Below are 19,357 nucleotides of genomic sequence, written 5' to 3' on the forward strand. Positions count from 1 at the left end.
CAGATAAGTGAGTCACTGATTTCAGTCCAAGTATCTGCATATGCTTACAAGCATGCACATTTTAGTTCCCCTTTTATAGATGTAAATCTGGAATATGCACATTCTCTGATCTGTGCACATATTTCAGGACACTTTTGCCTCTGAAACAGAGGTTTGATGTGTTTTCATTTGGTGTGATTTGATTTGGTTTGGTTTAGGGGAGGGTACTTTAGTTTTGTGGTGTTTTTTTTTTTAAAATCTGTTTTGTATCGTGAGTGAACTTGCTGAGGAGGCACTCTATCCTTTTGTCCAAGTCACTGATGAATAAGTTAAACCATACTGGGGCCAGTATAGAACCCTGGGGGCACCACTATTGACAGATCTCTGACTAGACTCTGTGCCACTGATCACAACTTTCTGCGCTCTGCCCCTCAGCCACTTCTCAATCCACTTCACTGTCCACTCATCAAATATGAGTTAGCTTTAGTGAACCCATGCTGACCACTCCTGATAACCTTCTTGTCTTTCATGTAGGCAGAGATGGCCTCCAGAATGAGGCACACCATTAACTTTCCAGGGACTGAGGTGAGGGTGATTGGCCAGTAGTTCCCTGGGTCCTCTTTCTTGCCTTTTTTGAATTTTGGGGTGACATTTGTCATCTTCCAATCTTCAGGCACCTCTCCTGATCACCATGACTCTTCACAGATGATTGTGAGCAGCCTGGCTATGATGTTCACCAGCTCTCTCAGGACTCATGAATGCATCCCATCAGGGCCCATGGACTTGTGATTGTCCCATTTAATTAGGTGCTCTCTGATCCAATTCCCTTTGACCAAGGAAAGATCTTCCACATTTTCATTTAAACTGGTCTCTTGGGTCAGAGATTCCCGAAGGCTGATCTTATCAGTGAAGAAATAACTCTGCCTTCTCTGCATTCCCTGTAATCAGGGTCCCTTTTCCATTAACTAGTGGGCCCACAGTATCCTTTGTTTTACATTTGGTATTTAACTATTTGAAAAAGCTGGTTTTGTTATCCTTTCCATATCCAAACAAGCCATGAAAGCAAGGGATTGGAGCACCACAGGAGAAAAAGGGGCACATTGGGATCTGCTGTTCACCATGGCAGGACAAACACAGCAAGCCTTCACCTGAAACACCTTCACGGCCAGGTTCATTTTCAGTTTCTTTCAACAACGGCATGATTACTCCTTGCAGACTGCTTGTTTTTTAGTACTGTAGGGGAAAGAAAAACACCTCCCTTTCCTCTCAACAGCTTTTACACAGCTTTAGTTACATGGGAATCAGCTGATGGGAGAGAAGTACCTACATGCCCTTCATCCTGATAATCATATCAAGTTTGCTTGGGACATAAGTAAAAATATTGGTGCTTTTTGGTGTGCTTTACTTAGGTTTGATTTTGGGGGGTTATTTTTTGTTTTGGTTTGATTTTGCTTGGGGTTGGTTTTTCTTTTCTATTAAATCTGTTACATCACCTCTCAGAGCAGAAAAAAGTCCAACCAATTCCATGACTTACTTGAGTATTTTCACATGCTTCCAGTTCTCTCTTTTATAACACTTGCCTTGCTTTATCGTGCTTGGAGACAGAATAGGAAACTCCATTCAGCACTGGTGCATCACGGGCTAGAGTTCATTCACATCTGAGTTGCTGCTGAGTGATGAACAGACCAAGAAGCAGCAAGATGGAAAAAAGTAGTTCTGAACATATACAGGCAGGAGGGCAGCTACACTAGGGCAGCTATTTCCATCCAATCACCTTTTGGAGCAGTGGCCTCAAGTGAAAACTGCCCTTTTTCTACAGGTTGAGGAAAGAAAAGGGATCAATTTCCTCACCATTAATGCAATTCACATTCTTCAGCATTGCACCTATTCTTACATTCCTATTCTTACCTTACCTTACTTGCCTTATTCTTTCCTATTCTTTCAGACTACAGCAAGCAGTGCATTTTCATTAACTAATGGTCCTAAAAGCAACAGTGACCAATTTAGAAACTCACTGGAGGTTTTGAGTAGGCAGCTGTATTGGCTGCAAATCTGTCCTGAGGCTTTTTTACTTCAGGCATAAGCAGGAGCAACTGACACAGCTTCCACCAGAATCGGGCAGTTTGAGTCAGCTTTTGAGACATGTGGCTCCTGTATCCTTCAAAATAAGTCTCTGGTAAACAGCAGTGTTTACTGCTCTAATTGCAGTGTGACTGCAATTCACAGGTGCAGTCAACATTCAGCACAAGAGACTTGGGATTTACAGGAGACACTGGAGCATGTGACTCCCCAGGGAAGAGCCAGGTCTGGCTTCAGAAATAAAAGCAACATCTGTGTGGCAATCAAGGGACTGCAGAAAGGGAGATCATATGCACGAAAGGTTGTTCCCAAGTGTAAGCAGCTCTACAGTTGCTGAAACTGGCCTAAAAGACATAGCAAGGGCTGTACTACTCCTTGTTAGCTCTGTCTTATGTTCCATCACACAGTACATACTGGTGGCAGAATTTCTTCAGGTTTCTCACCAAGCTGAGAAGCAAGGCAGTACCTCCAAAGGATAATTCCTTCCAGTTATCTGAGGAAAAAAAAGCCATGATCTGGAGATGCTGATCTCCATCAACTCTTTACAGCAAAGTAGCTGAACTGGCTTATATGGAAACCTACAGACAGCTTAAGTCAGTAACACTGACAGCAACTGATAGAAAGCTTAAACAAAAATACTTCATGCAAAATTCAACAGTAACATCTCCTGAACCCAGCTATTTTGCTAATTTTGTCCGGTTGAAGCCTCAGCACCTTATTCTTACAGAAATTACTAGGAAAACATTGCAATAAAAGGAACTATCATCATTGGCTGGTTCTCACTGCAGGTATAAAACTCAGAATATGCATGTGCCCATCCTGAATGCCTAAGAACAAAATTTTACAAGAAAAGGGCATGATTATGCAACCATGCACATGTTATTACTTACAAAAGAAGACTCTGACCAAAGTTGTCTTCAGTCAAAAAAAATTCCATTTCTTATAGCAATCTTGAAATGAATTACGGTGATTGACAAGGAGGTTCTCAGAATTATTTGAGGGACAATATGCCAAGCAGCTTTACTGATAAAGTCTGTATTGCCTTAAAGATTACTTCCCAAAGTTGTACTCCAATACAAAGCTAAGCAACTCAACATTTTCCAAGCACCTTTTTATTCCTGCACTTGGCAGTAAAGTGGTCTGTTTCAAATAACTGTACGGAAATTATTAGCAATTAAATACAGTGTCAGAAAAGAGATCTCTAAGTATCTTGGAAAGCATCTGTTCAATTTGCAGTTTATTTCTTAGCTCAATGTGATCTGTTTTTGTTATAGTTTCTTCATTTACTTGTTGAAAACTTGATAAATGGGGTTCATGAAATGAGGCAACTTAACTGATTTTCAAATATTTAATAAGCAACATAAGTTGAGGGTTTTTTAATTGAGAAAAAAGTGTAGTTTAAGTACTAGTAAGCATTCAACTCTTTTCTTCTTGTCTGTAACCCAAAAGTTCTCTTCCATTCTCATCTGCTTTCCTTACAAAACCTGCCCACTTATTTTCCAACAGTGAAATGCATCTCTAATTTTCTACATATCTTTCCTGAAAATAAATTCCCTAATTAGATGACTGAATACCACAAAAGCTATAAAATCCACAAGACATCCAGTATTGCAAAATCCACTGATCATCAGACTTTCTCTTGCTGGTAATGTGCAAAATGGAGTCAGAGCTCAGCTCAGAAAGGCACTTAAGAATTCGCTTTCCAAAAAACATTCACTCGAACCTGTGGTTGAGAGAGATTTATCAGGTCTGACTACAAAAGTGAAGTTTAATTTGGACACGCTTGATTAATTTCCTAAAGCATTCTTCAATACTGAAGAAATTCTGGGGGTTTTGGGGGTTTTGGGTTTTTTTTTTTTTTTTTGTTGTTGTTCTTGGTGAGTTTTTTTTCTCTTTTTTTAAAATCACCTCAAAAAAAAGAAGTCATAGTAACATAGTGTGTTAAGGGGTTGGAATGGACATCATTAGCCTCAACCCCCTTTGCCATGGGTGGGGACACGTCTCACTAGACCAGATTGCTCAAGGCTTTATCCAACCTGGCTTTGAACACTGCCAGGGTTGGGGCAACCACTACCTCCCTGGGCAATCTGTTCCAGTGTCTTACCTCCCTCACAGTAAAAAAACTCTTCCTAATATCTACTCTAAATTTCCCCTCTTTCAATTAATACCTGTTGCTCTTTGTCCTGTCACTACAGTTCCTAATGAAGAGCCCCCCCTCCAGCTTCCCCGTAGGCCCCTTCAGATACTGGAAGATTGCTATGAGGTCCCCATGCAACCTTCTCCTCTCCAGGCAAGTCAGTTGATGTTTATAGGGCTTCCCAAATGCCTCTGGGATTTCATGCTGGCACTCAAAAGCAAAAGCACACAAAAATCACAATGTTTTGGAATTAGAGCACTTCCAGATAATGGCCTTTATTCTGCATTTGCTGCTTGATCGGCAATTATAAAATAATAAATCCTTACTTGAGAGAGAACAAATAAACAATCCAAACCACTCAATATTTTTGCTCAGGAGGTTACAATATTTCATAAGAGATGGATTAATCTTTGAAACTTTGGGTCTAAACACATTGCATCAGTAGAACACACATGTTGGCTTTGCAGAATAAATGAGGAATATCGGAAGATGGATTTGACTCAATCAAAACCAGCTCAAAGCTTGAAAGCAGACCATTTCCCTAAAATCAGTATCTATACAATGAAGCATACTCAATTAGCTGTTCCACTGTAAACAGTGGCTGTTCCTTGTAGACAGTGGCTAAGGCTGATGTTTCTAGTCAGTTAGTTCCTTATGTTTTCCCATCAACATAAAAGGAAGCAGTAATTTGATGCCACTGTTTGACAAGACATTACCAGCTGTAGCTAATATAGATTTTTAACACCTCAGTGCAGATTTTTTTTCTGTTCCTGCTTGCTGCCCATCATGAGACTATTCCCTATATCGGAGGATAGAATTCCCAGGCCACTCTTCCACAACACTCAAACTGGAAACAGCCATGCAAGTTCCTGAGTGTTATTCCTGGTGTCACTGTCCACAAGCTGAAATAAATAGGATATTCAGGCTAAACAGATTATCAAGAAGAGAATTCACTGACCATTTTGCTAGAATCCAGGCCCCAGAGAAGAGATTATTTCCCCACATTTATATTAAAATAAAATGAACTGACTGCTCAGCCCTTTATCACATGTAAGCATATGCAGAAGGCACTGTGTGTCATGTAGGATCCCACAACTTGCTTCCCCTTCCATGAAAAAGACCACAGATCTGGATTCTTCCTGTGTAGCACACTGGACTATTTTTAAAGAACCACATACTGAAGTTCAGAAGACCCCATAAAACCAGAAAACTGACATCAGTTTGAACCGTCTACTATTAGAAGATAAACATAAGCTGATTTTAGCACATAAATCATATATTTCATGAGGCTTATTTTACAGTTACAGCTTCTTATATCACCTTGGTATATATAGAAGACTGATCTATGCTTCTTGGACTGGATAATTTTTTTTGCAGTAAGTCCTATTTGTAATTTCCAGGGAGAAAGTGTCAAAGTAGATGAAGGTTATGTGCTTTAGGATGAACTGGAAGTGCTTTAGGATGAACAAACAGCAGGCTAGCTCTACACTCAGTTACAAATGGATGTGCACAAAGAATGCCTTTGTGATACTTAGAAATTAGATGCAGTTAATTTGTATATTATAATCTATTGTCACAAAGTCTAGTGCCACTACCATGGGTGAAAACTGAAAGCAGGAATAAACAAGACAAACACCTTCTAAAGTTCTTCATCTTGTACCATAGAAATACTAATATGTAATACATAATAATGCATATTGCCACTCAAGCAAGGTAATAACAGTCTATGGTGATGCTGCAATGTTCCTAGGCAGGCACCATGCTAATTTTTACCTCCAATCATCCTTTGAGAGATTAGATAAAATATTCATCTCTTCATCTTCTTGCAAAAGACGATACGCCGCACTAACATGGTGATTTTCAAGCACAGATCGGTCATTATATAGAATGGCTGAGTCTGACCTAGCATTTAAAAGAAAACATAAGAAAGGTTGTTTCTTCCCTGTCTAAAGAGTCTCACATTCAGAAATTTTCCTTTGATCAGCCACAGCGATGAAGTCTGTAGAACAGATATGAGCATTTTAAGAGCACCTGCAGTACTTTGTTCATTGCTGTTATTCAGTAAAAGAAAACTAAAGTTCAAGACTCACTGCAAAATCTGTTTTACCAGCTGAGACTCACCTGGTCCCTTTGTTGCATACATGAAAACAAAAGCTGAAAGCTGTGAGATACATAAATTTGGAGTCGAATCATGACACCTTTTTCCAGTTCTTATGCACGCTACTCTGATATTAAAGTTTGACTGTACCCAATTAAGCAATTGCAAGATGTGGCTCAATATGGTTTCCAGATCAGCAAATTAGCTGTAAACAAGATACAACTGAACTGGATTCTGGCATCTGTATGCTAGACTATGCTGTCCAGAAAGGGCAGTTGCCAGTGGGACGGAGTAAGACCAAAGGTACTTCATGCCTTATTTTAAGCCCCAGGGCAGAGATCTGAGAATAATGAATGGCTAAACTGGTCTGAAGACAAAGTTAACGGCAAGAGAGGGTGAATATGATTTGAGACAGTCTCCACTTGGATCTGCTTCCCAAAGAGCAGTGTATATGTTTTAACTCTGACACTTTACACCCTCCTATGTTCAGTTTTACAGAATTTAAATTACAACTGTCCTCCTTTGAATCCTTTTATAAGTATTTGGGAGATACAGCAGATCCCTAATTCTTGTGTGCAGGAAGCTGGAAGAAGTTGAGTGTGGCTTGGCCCAGAATAGAGACAGGAACGTATTTCTACATTCCCAAGCTTTCCTGCACATATCTATGCTTTATCCTAGCAACCATTGTTAAGGACAGCATGATTCAGCTAACATACTACAGACATCTAATTTAGGGTAAGATATAATGCATCTTGGAAATGCCCAAGTGTGCAGAGTCTGTTGAGGACATCTAGATATTTTGTCATTGCTACCAGTACACTCCTATTGTCAAAATAATACACAGACATTAGATGTCCAATTATCATTGCAACTAGAGACTTTACAATCTTTGTACACTTCTGAGTTTTGCTGCCATCTTCATTTTCTTCTCTTTTACACGAACCCAAAAGCCTTATAAAATACACCATTCCTATCTAGCCTGTGATCAGTTAATTACTGTCTAGCAATTTACAAATATTTTAAAAATATTTCCCTGATTAGGTAATGGTAAACATATCCCCTTGCTGCAGGCATGGTTTTTCACTAAAGCAAAAAAACTATGTGTAGTGTTGATGTTCACCAGTGTATACAACAAATATTTTTGAATGCTTAATTTATGCAATTTATGTTTGATTCTTCAAATTCAACAAGGAGAAAGAAACCTGTCAAATTTCAGTCTCCTCTTCAAAACTAAACCTTCAAAAAAATGCATCACTCTGTACAGCAATTTGCCTTTGACATCTTTACACAGAAATATTTTGGGACCTTCCTTTTTCCCAATTAGCAGTATAAAACAATGCTCAGGAAGCTAGAACGGATGCATTCCATTGCAAATGGTTGAGGAATAGAAAATTAAATGCCACCTAAGGAAGTAAACTTCCCTCCTGTAACACTTGAAAGCATAAGTTCCTGCACTTTTCCAAGTGGCTGTGCTGTTATTCTACAAAGGTTTCCTCCTCCATTTCCCAACCCTTCATTATGATTTACAGTGGCCTCACCGTGTCTGGATGTGAAAGTTGTTGGTGGTTCCAGTGTGTTCAAAGTCATGTATGGTGGCTGCAAAGATCATAGCGAAGATTTCCAGCTCTGTCAGCCAGTGCTGAAAAGAAATTACAGAGCAATCAAACAAGCTGTCATTTTCTCAGGCATTAAAGCTTTCGTTTTTTAAGGCAAGTTAACCCCTATTGACAGGCAATGTTGCACATCATTGCCATACCCCTGCAGACTGATGGCTGTTTGAAACCAAAGTTCTCTGGCTGATGCACAAAAAGCCAATCCAGTGTTTTTATGAACCTTCATCTAGATAAATTGAACTTCAGCAAAACTGTTTCAGGAGTTTGCTGAGCTAGTCAGGTTTAAGACAGAGCAAGAGGAAACGTGCCCTTCTGAAAAAGCAGTGTTTGAAGAAGAGAGACAGGGAAATCTCAAGAAAATCAAGGTTCTTCAAGGAGTATGATAATACATATGCAGTTAAACACAAACCACCAGGGTATGTATTTTCAGTTCAGTTAACTGGTGTAGCAGAGACTCAGATAACTAAGAATGTCACTAATTTCCAGGTAACTAAAAGTCTGTCAATCACTGAATCATCAGGAGAACAGGCAAGGTAACCTCCCAAGACGTATATCCTGTTATTTATTTATCATTTTTAGAAATATTTGAGAGACATTTGGGGTTTTTTTTCCTAATCCCCTAGTCAAAGCCATATTTTTCAATGCATAAGTCACCATTGCCTTAGATTTATAAATGACTCAGATGGTTTTAATCCTTTTTCTCTGAGTCAATCAATCATTTTATTGTCTGGTTTTCCACTGGTTGCAGACAAGAAGTGTTGTAAGAGTGTTGTAGATGTTGCAAATATCTGTATGAAATGCTAAAATGTATTGCATTTAGAGAAAAGCTTCACCACAGTGGTTGCCAAATAGTTCTGTAACAATTTACTCTCAATCTGCAAATACTATGACTGGTGCTCATGTACGAATTGCCTTTGAATTCAAAGTCCAGTAAAGGCAGTATCGTTTTGAAAATCTATTCTAGAGATCTACTATAGCTCAGGGACCATCACTGTTCTGTTAAACACTTGCAGGGGAAGGATGGATAACTGTGAGGCTCTGCACACAGCAACCAGTCTTGTTCTGCTCCTGCATTTCACAGTCATCTCTGCATAACCAATGAAGAATGGAGCAGGTCCCAGTATTAAAGATCTCCTTAGATTAAACATGTAGTTTGAAAATATAGGCCAGAGGTATTTTGTACAATGCCACTGACCATAATCAAAGTAGGTCTTGATTTCTACACTGTATCCTCATTTCTACACAATTGGTCCAGGACATGAATGGACAGAACTGATGGTGGAGAAATCTGTGATCTTTTTGTTTCCAGGTGTGACTTGTGAATAAGGAATGATTTACAGCTGATAAAGAACATTATATCAACTTTCAAGCAACAAATTCTGGCAACTGCAGAAATTCTGGCAGAAAAAAGGAACTAGGGTTTGTAGGCTAACACTCTAGATCTGGACTTTCATTCCTAATTGTTGTCTGCCATTTCCCAAAAGGAGAGACTGCAAATGCTAGAAAAAATTCAGGCACAAGTGCTCAGGAACAGGCAGAGCATGCCTATATTATACATGCAAAACTCATTCAGGACACGTTCAGCTAATGCATCTGCACTTCAGACCTTCTGAACATCATCTGGCAAGACCCACTCCAAAGGAACTTATGATCCAAGTGTTAAAATATTGCTAAAACAATGAGCTATGTGTTTGAGGTCTCCTACCGTGTCTCTTAAGACATAGAGGAAAAGTGATAACTTGCATACTCTATCAAAGCATCAGTTGTTGAACAAGTTTGGGTAATGGAGGTTTTCAAGTAAGTTTAGCACTTCTGAGCAGAGGTACTAAATACCATAACAGCATTTGAGGAAGACCACTCAAGAGTACAGCTGGAATTACAGATCTGAACTCTTGGTGCCAAATAAATCAGTGTAAGTAGCACAAAGTCAAAATAGGCTTGTGAGTAACAGGAGAGAAAAAGCAGGTAAGTAATTGGAACCTTTTAGTCACTTTTTCCTGCTCAAGCTTGCAAGGAAATGCAAACAAGATGGCAAAGAGCCTGCAGAGAATAGATGCAATCTCCACCAAAATGCTGACTTTACCTTTCACTCGTCTGTGATGGACTTCAGCTTGGAAAAAGAGAGTTAGTTTTTAAAGAAAAAAGCCATTAAGAACAGCAGGACACTGTCACGGGTGAATAGAGTGAGAAAACGTAAATGTTTTTGATTTCTAAAGGGCTGACAAAACTAAACCAGAATAAAATTTTATCAAACTTTCTGAGATGGTAGGGGGTGGGGAATGATGGGTAAAAGCTATGAGAGAACAAGTATTTTCTTCCAGAGTGGAAACACCTCTCTGTCCTATGCTCCATCACACAGTACACAGTGGTGGCAGCATTTCTTCAGGTTTCTCACCAAGTTGTGCAGAAAAAGGCTTCAGCAACATACAGTAAGAGATACAAATATCACCACAAGTGATGCTGACTGACCAGTTTTTATGGTGATGTTGCATAGCCCATCTAGGGTACTCATGGCATGAGAAAGTGTTGGAATTTCATTGTGCTGAATCACATGGAACCACAATTTTCCCACATCATTTTTTACATCAGTTCTCACTTACAGAGTTTGTAAGAGTTGGGGAGTGTTCAAGAAGGCCTGAGCTGCAGTGGAGGGACCCCAGTGAAATGCAGCACAATACTACAGAATTACATGTATTCAAGTGCCAGCCACAAACAGAGTAATCACTGAATGGCCATGGCATAACGAGATAAGAGTGTAAAACATTGAGATAAGTGTGCAAAACATTGAACAGACAAACCTCCCTTTCACTGCTACCTTTGCCTCTACACTTCTGCCAATGCAAGGGCAAATTAGATGCTTGGAGAAGTGAAGCAAATAATACATGGAAAATATCTGTCCCATGGGATCAGACTAAAAGTAGTTTCATTCCTTTTTCTGGCTGCAGCAACAACCAGGATAACACAGAGAATGAGATACATATGTATCCTGTACACTTTGAGCTTTTCCTATTATTTATTATCCACAACTAAGTGCACCAGCAACTTTCTATGCCTTCCGCTGAATCCAAACTGCAATAGTTGATCATCACTCTAGAATCTATCTGCCTTCAATTTCTATAGTCCATCTTCAAATGCATTTCTGTTGTTTGTATTTGAAACTACTGTGGTAACATATTGTACACTGTTGGGTTTTTTTTATACCCTCTATCTATATCCTAACATTGTTGTCAGACTTCAGCTGTCTGTAGCCAGCTTACTGTCTATACATAGACTTACTGTCTATTTAAGCTAGTTCAGGTGGTTTTGCTGTAGAGAGTGGATGGAGATCAGCACTTCCAGATCACAGCTCTTGTTATGCTCAGGTAAGTGGAATGAATTATCCTCTGAATGTACTGCCTCCCTCCCTTAAGTTATGAAGAAAGCTTAGACAATAATAGGTGTCATCTTCATACTAGGTGAAATGGATTGCAACAAATGTGTGTTGGCAGATACACCCTGGAGATCTATGGCAGAGTGAAAAACCGAGCTTGGTTTTTTCATTCATCCTCTTTTTATCACTGCTAAAGGAGTTATTAACAACTTCACCTACCTTCTATTTCTAAATAATCCTAAATCTCTACTTTCATTAACTCAGTCATATCAAGTGAAGTTTGTCTACAGTGAAAACAGGTTCTGCTGTGGATAATTATAATATCATTATTGAGCAAAAACTGTTGTAATCTCACTATATATTCAGGATGCCAAGTCCTATACTTACCACTACACCTGTCTTGAAAAGAAGGTAATGGACTGTCTGTGTCACATCTGCAGCATGCATTAGGTTGTGATAGGGATTTTTGTGTTTGCTGTAGCCAACCTCCAGAGCTTCCACAAAAGACACCAGGGCAGAAATGGGAATCTAAGTAAAGAAGCACAGAATTAAAGGAAAAAAAACAACCCGGTTTTAAAGGCTAGCATTTAGAGGGGAATATTTTGATAAGAGGTTCCCAAAGAGCAGTTTGCACTTCACAAATAAACAAAACATTAACACATCTGAAACAGGCACTTGAGAGAGAGAGAGTGAATTCAAGATACTGCTTCAAATTGTTGTTTATATCCATAATTACATTATAGGTGAATCATTTCTACACATAAACAACAGAAGTAAGTGTACTATGGAATGTTGTCTGGAAGACACATAGAGTATGACAAGTTACAGGGACCACTTGATTGATTGCCCCTGGAGAAATATTTCTAAATAGACTACAAACAACTGTCAGTTACCTTCACAACCCACTGGAATATATCTCTGCTTTACTATTCATATTCGAGATTTTCTGATGAAGCACATCATCTAGCAAGCCCGAGATATTCTACTATGAGAATACCTCTGGGCTTTCAGAGCAAAATCCAGCCTGCCCATCCTGTGGGATTGTCCTGTTTTTCTGACTCCAAGAGTAACTGCAGACACCCAAGAAAATGCAGTCCAGGGGATTTCTAAAAAGGAGACTACACAGGTGGTGTCAACTGTAATGTATGCTACTGGCAACATGAGTTCTCCAGTTTCATCTTCTCAAACAGCAAATACCTTAAACAGGAATGTTTCCATAGAGGAGCACTGCTGTTCTCCCCTTCTGTACATATAAGCAGAGGATGCAGCTCTGGCCAGACACTTTCAAAGCTGTCTCATCAGGCATGAGCAGCTCCTGAAGACGTACAGGACCCAGAGATCTGTAAAATCTTTCCAGCCAAAGTGTTTGGGGACCCATGAGGAGTAGAAGTGTCAATAGAGGAAGGGACAACAGAGTATGTGTGTGGGGAGAATGGTCAAGACCTGGATGGCAATGTTTCTGCTATCTGAATCTAAGCCTGTTCAAAGTTGGAGGAAAAGATACATAGCTTTTGTATCCAAAAACCTCTGTAACAATTGCAAAATTATAGGATAGTTTGGGTTAGAAGGGACTTTAAAAGGTCACCTAGTCCACCTGCCCATGCAACTTGATCAGGTTTCTCAGAGTCCAATCTGACCTTGAGTGCTTCCAGGGATGGGGCATCTATCACCTCTCTGGGCAACCTGTTCCAGTGTTTCACCACTCTCACCATAAAAAAAAAATCTTTCTTATGTCTAGTCTAAATCTATCCTCTTCTAGTTTAAAATCATTACCTCTTGTCCTGTTGCAACAGGCTCTACTAAGAAGTTTTCCCTGATCTTTCTAATAGACCCCCTTCAAGTAGTAGAAGGCTGAAATTCCCCAGAGCCTTCTCTTCTGCAGGCTGAACAACCCCAACTCTCTCAACCTTTCCTCATAGGAAAGGTGCTCCAGCCCCCTGATCATTTGTGTGGCCCTCCTCTGGACCAGCTCCAACAGGTCCATGCTGAGAACTCCAGACCTGGACGCAGATGGTGTCTCATGACAGCAGAGTAGGGGAGCAGAATCACTTCCCTTGACTTGCTGCCACACTAATTGTAATGAATTTGAATTTGCATTGGTTATCTTTTTGTGCCAGCATGGTTAAGGGTCCTATGAAGCCAAGGAGAATGACACCATCATTCTCAGAGAATCAAAAGCATTATATGATATGGTTTTCATGGGGAAGCCTGTTTGGAATCCCATCCAGTTCATGGTTACATGTTACAAATGAAAGTACTACTTAAATCACATCTGGTCTTGCTTATTGAGGAAAGTGTTCACAGAGTCTTCAAAGATCGATCACTAAAATTGTATTTTGAATGGGACAAAGAGGGATGAGAGAGAAGTTGAACAAAATCCAACACGGAAGAAGATAACTCTCTTCTAACTACTGACCTTGAAACGGTTGATCAGATCATAACGTGTGAGAAGTTCATAGAAAATGAATTTTAGTGCATGATCCCCACTGGCATCGTTTAGTGCAAATACGTCAAAGGACCACTTGTCTACATTCTGTAAGGACAGGTAGAAAAGACAGTTAATATGGTAATCCCTTTTACCATGATAGTTCAATTTCTCTCACAATCTACAATTTGAGAAATAGAGTAGTGATGTAAGTGTAAAGGGTTTTTAAAATAAATTCTTCAATTCCATTTAACCAATGCAGAACCATCAGTATACTCATGGTATCAGTATACTCATCAGTATTGTTTGACTCATGTTTAAGAAGCTTCCATTAACAACATGTATGCTGTTTGTTTACTTTAAACATGGCAATTCTCCACATCAGAATTTAAGCACCAAAGGATGAACCCTAAAAGACAAAAATCCTTGTTTGCTTTATTACCCTATACCTTGAGATGGCCCTATTCCAGCTGATTTTACCCCTCTCTGTTTTCTACCCATGTGCTATGTCTATATGAAGAAGAAAATTAACTTTGAAGAAAAGAGGAATAATGAAGATATGCTTTTTAATGACATCAGAGCCTCTGGATTTTGCTGTCTCTATGGAGTTCTTTTAACTTTGTATTGTGAGCAAAGCCCTCCAATGCTTCACTAATGCTTTAAACAGAATAAGACTATATGTTTGGGGTTTTTGCAGTAAAAAAATAATACAGGCACTTGAATTAATATTTTTATCGCTTACTGTTCAATCACCCAAAATGATAACTAAGGACTATCTTGCTAGACCCAAAGAGCAACTTAATTCCTTCTGATTTTAATATCAGTCCAGAACTGTGATTATTGCAGATTAAATTTCCCAAAGAGCATGACCCTAAGAGACCAAGGAGAGAAAGTTCACTTTCCAACTCATAAGTGTAAGGTGTTTACCTTCTTCCAGAAGGTTAAGTTCAACTCAACTTTTAGTGGAGCCCATGGGAACTGACAGCACTCGTTATCTAGCAAGATGAAGCTCCTTGACCTCAGAATTGGATGTTTCTGAAACCATATGAAACTTTCTCTCCTTCCCCTAACAAAGAGCAGATGCAGATGGGAGTTGTAGCTGAAGAATGATATACAGATCAGCCATGTAGCTGCATCTGGCACAAGACTAACTCTCTATCGCTCTTGATGGCTGAAAAGTTTTATGTACTTCCCACAGAAATGTATCCAAATGACTCTACTTAAACCATATATTAAAGATTGGCATCCATACATTGAAGTGTCCTTCTACTTTAAAATTTTCTCACAGGTTACCTCCCATTTCCTTGTGGCAAGAAATGAAGGTTGGCTAGACACAAAGTTGAGTACTGTTAAGGACTAGAGTTCATGTAAAAATCTGCCACCTTTTTTAGCAATACTAAAAATGTTAAATTACAGCTATCTACTGGGCTCTTAAAGTCCAATGCACATTTGTTGTTTGTTGCCATGGTCATGTTCCAGTTAGGGACTTAACTTCAAGTCAAATGCAAAAGACATTTTAACCACCTTTTGGTTGGTCACCCATACTTCAGCATAGCTACAGGACTCCTGTCCTGAATGAGACCAACATATTTTGTTACCATCTCTTTTCAGCATGAGCTGATCCCAACAGCATTGCTACTAGTATAGTGTTGATTACACAGAGCTGAGTATAGCCCTTGTGGCAGTACAGTTCACAGAGAGGCTAATTAGTGAGTGAACATCAAGGATACTCAAGATTCAGCTCTGCTTTCACCTATCCCAGTAAATCTCTTCCTTGCTGAGCAGCTGATATTACAAACTGTATGGAGCTGACAAATTGAATACAGGGTCAAACTTCTCCAGCATTGTGACCCAAGTCACAGAAAAACAATCAGAAGTTGCAGATTTTCAAGACTTTCAATAGGCATTGGAGAGGAAAAACAACCAAGAGGAAAAACTTCCACCAAGGAAAGAAGTTTCGAAACCCTTGAACAAGCTTAGAAAACGAGTGAGAAAAATAGTGCCAAAGCATCCACTTGGACAATTTAAAGCATTTTCCCATTTTTGTGTGTTTTAATTTCATAATCACTTATCTCAGTCATTGAAACACATTAATTTTAAACTTGCAGGTATATAATAATTTACTTCTGGGTCATAAGACATTGAACATAATGTCTCAATTATGCTGAAAATTAATTCACTGTAAGGCAATCTTACCTTGTAGAAAATATAGGGGTGGGATTTCCTTTATTGTTAATGTTGTGGTCTCATAGCAGACAAAATTTACCAAATTGTGAAATTACAGGCTACTACATCTGAGCTGTTCTTCTGCATGAAAAAATGGTTAACCACATACATGACAATTTTCATAGAGGAGCTATTTAGATTTTAATTAGGCAGAAATCTTTGCTCTTGTTAAGTCAACAGAAGTTTTGCTATTGACAATAATGACATCAGCATTTTACTCTGAATCACTGGGGGGGGGGGAAATCCTCTTACCAGAAGCATGAAAGTGTCACAGATGGCTTAGAGGCTTGCAGCAGCATCAGTTACCCTTTTAAAATTTGTGGATTTTATGACCTTAAAAAAATTTTAACACAGAAGTGATCCCTATATTGGGAAGAGATATAAAGGGAGGTGAAACTTCACAGATGTCTTGTGACAGAGCAGAAAAACTGTTTCTTCTCCCCCCTAAGGAGAGCAGAAGTAAGGGTTTGGAAACTTTCTGTGCTATGCATGTTGCTAGGTCACTCACCCTGTAGCCTCAGTGGAAGTGTCATAAGCAGCTCTAATGCCACATATGGTAACTGTGGTGTAACAGAAAATAGATCCAAGACATATTACTACTCAGTTCTGTGTCCTTATTACTTGGTCATTGCTCCACTGCTTTGGGGAACCTAGAGATGAAGAGAAATACCAATTCTTTCTAAATACTCAGTTTCCTGCCTTTCTGTCTCTTCTTAAACTTGGAGAATTGTTATATAAGCCAACAAGAGGATTCAGGGATAGATGTTATTCTGCTCAACGTTGCTGGAAGGCCTGACATTTTCACAGCTACAGACAAGCAAGAGTTTATACTGCAGACATTGTAAGTGACTACAGGTCCTGTGTTCATTACCGTATATTAGCTAGCCTAGTAAATATTGCCATGACAGAATGGGCAACAAAAAAGACTGAAAAATTAATTTCTAAAGCAGGTAACTAATTCAGCATTAATTTATGTGAAGTTCTGTCTCTACCACTACACTGACGAACAGCAGATCACCACAACTCACTCAGTAAATGAGCATACTTACTTATTCAAACATGTCTGTATGAACAGTATGTATGGCCACTATTCAAGTGATAGATAAGGCTCATTGTCCCTTTTGTGGCAGCAGGTCTTACATGCTCACACCCATGTCATGGAGAAAGGCAATAGACTACTGCAGTATTAAAATCAGTATCCAATATATTATACAGAGCGAGATGCTGTGAAATCAATTAAAAACATGCCTAACTTCTAATCCACAGAAAAAAGTGAGACAGATTATACATCTAGGACTTGCACTGCTACAATCCGAATGTTTTTCAGAAGCTGCAGTATTTAATTGTTTTATTAAAACCAATCTCAGTTTGCCAAAAAGCTGTGATTCCACAGCCTTGGGTTACTCAGTGTAGAAGTCCTATTGTCCACAGCAGCAAAAATGAGAGCACACAGTTAAAAAATAAGCTTGCTTTGACTTCATGTCATCTCAATCCTTGTCCTAATTAGAATAACTCTGAGGGGAATGATGATTATGGCAATCTAGAACAAAGAATTTAGATCCCATTTGCAGGAGTGAAACTAACCTGCAGTAGGAAAAAGTTGTGGGTGGACACTGATTCTCTATATGAAAAGGATATTTGATCATTCTTCTTGCATTCAGAAGGACCTTTTGCAATTCCTCCGCATCTTTTGATGAGTTCTATTATTCAAAATTAAAAGGATTCAATACCCTAACTGTAAGTCTTTCCAGTGAGTAGTAATGTAGCAAGATGTCTTAATTACACTTACTATACCTGTGTATTGCTCCACTGCATCTCCTTTTTTTACCATTATATGGCATGTTTGAACTATATGCAACATAACCTGCAAAGCTGCTGTGCAGGCCGCTGGTTGCTGGCTTGTGTTTGTGTTCTTGATAATTCCTGCCTAAGTCAGGACCCTTGCAATTGCTCCATGGATTGAACATTCCTGGGTTTTTTTCAGGCTAATTCCTACTAATCATTTTACCTCTGAAACCTCAAAACTCATAGAAGGGTCAATATTCCTAAACTGAGTGTCACCTTGAAGACCCGAAGCTGAATAATGTGAGAAATTCCTTTCTCTCACAGCAACTTTCCTTCTCCACCTCTCTACATCTGTGTTTTCTTTCTTCCCTGTGAGATGCTGTGATTAATTCCTAAGTCCTCGGTTTAATCACTGTAATCTAGAACAGAGCTGTAACCTTCACAACCTGAAAATGGCCACAGCCTTGAACTCTATTGTTTCCTTTATTGAAAGGATATTCTCTTAGGCTGGTTAAATGATTAATGTAAGTGAACTAAACTAAATGTCAGAGACAGGGAAAGGCCAAGTACCAAGACACCCTTGTCAAGTCAAATATCACAGTATTATCTTGGTGCTTTGTACAGGCTCCCCTTCAATACTATTTATCTGGATTACCTTTAGCACTCCAATAACAGCTGGTGGGTAGCTCAAGCCAACCATATTTGAAGTCCTTCTGTACATTCTACCAAGATAAAATAGATAAGGCAACACATGAATGAAATTAAGCAATATTAAACAATCAACAAAAATCATAAAGCAACTGACCATTAAAGGAGACTGTAATGGTAAAGTAAAATTACTGTAATTTAGACCAGAAAACCTTAACTGCAATTTTAGTTTTTCTCCTTCCATCTTGCTCCTAAGTTGTACAATATTCTCTACATTATTCTTATTGTAAATCCTAATTTGAGACTACACATTCTCCAGTCTTTCATAACTTGGTTATCCTGCAGGACATGATAAAGAATTTGCCAATATTAGGTCTTCATCAAACAGAAATGCTACACTCAACCAAACAAGATATTTCCCATTTTCCACTGCAGAAAACTATACTGATTTGTCACTTCCCTTAGTCCTTGCTGGCCCACATGCAAGCAAATTCTGAATATACTTCAGAAATCATTTGTTGTATGCAATGAATTCAGTTTGGAACAGCTGTTAATTTTGTCTGCATGGGTTTTTTTCTCTCAAGGAGAGAAAAAGTGCAAGGCTAGAATCAACATCCATAACCATACTAAACAAGGCATTGAAGTATGTACCAGATTTTAAACTTGTTTTCAGGTCACACTGCATTCAACACACTTGGTGAATGCAGAAACACTGTCACACCTAAAATGCCTTTCCACAGGTTACCCTTTTTTCCTTAAGAAATGCAGGACTGAAAGGAGGTGATGAAAACCTCTCTTCTCCCATCTGAAATGATCCTGTGTCTTCCTTCACTTCCCTTTCTCTTTGTCATGTTCTGCACTCAGACCTGAAAAAAATTCATCCCCCTTTGGAGAATTATATTCACCCATTCCCCAAATTACAGATTTTCTTATCCCTTCATCACTCCAGTCAGGAGCTCCATAGCCTTCTCTTGAGTGATGATTCAGGTAGAATCTC

General features: G+C 39.0%; 1 protein-coding gene across 1 annotated transcript in view; it reads right to left on the reverse strand.

Annotated features, from left to right (window-relative positions):
• The window catches only part of PDE1C (phosphodiesterase 1C, calmodulin-dependent 70kDa), a gene marked incomplete at its 3' end in the record, with an annotated part of 42,417 nt that overhangs the window by 20,746 nt on the left and 2,314 nt on the right, over positions 1 to 19,357 (reverse strand). Inside the window, exons 3-7 of the mRNA XM_009072048.1 lie at positions 18,368 to 18,434; positions 13,693 to 13,809; positions 11,664 to 11,804; positions 7,832 to 7,932; positions 5,969 to 6,097 (exon numbers count right to left, since the gene is read on the reverse strand). Of these exons, the coding sequence (XP_009070296.1) occupies positions 5,969 to 6,097; positions 7,832 to 7,932; positions 11,664 to 11,804; positions 13,693 to 13,809; positions 18,368 to 18,434 (555 nt within the window). The remainder of the gene's footprint in view (positions 1 to 5,968; positions 6,098 to 7,831; positions 7,933 to 11,663; positions 11,805 to 13,692; positions 13,810 to 18,367; positions 18,435 to 19,357) is intronic.

This window comes from Acanthisitta chloris, unplaced genomic scaffold (assembly GCF_000695815.1).
Source record: "Acanthisitta chloris isolate BGI_N310 unplaced genomic scaffold, ASM69581v1 scaffold173, whole genome shotgun sequence".
NCBI lineage: Eukaryota > Metazoa > Chordata > Aves > Passeriformes > Acanthisittidae > Acanthisitta > Acanthisitta chloris.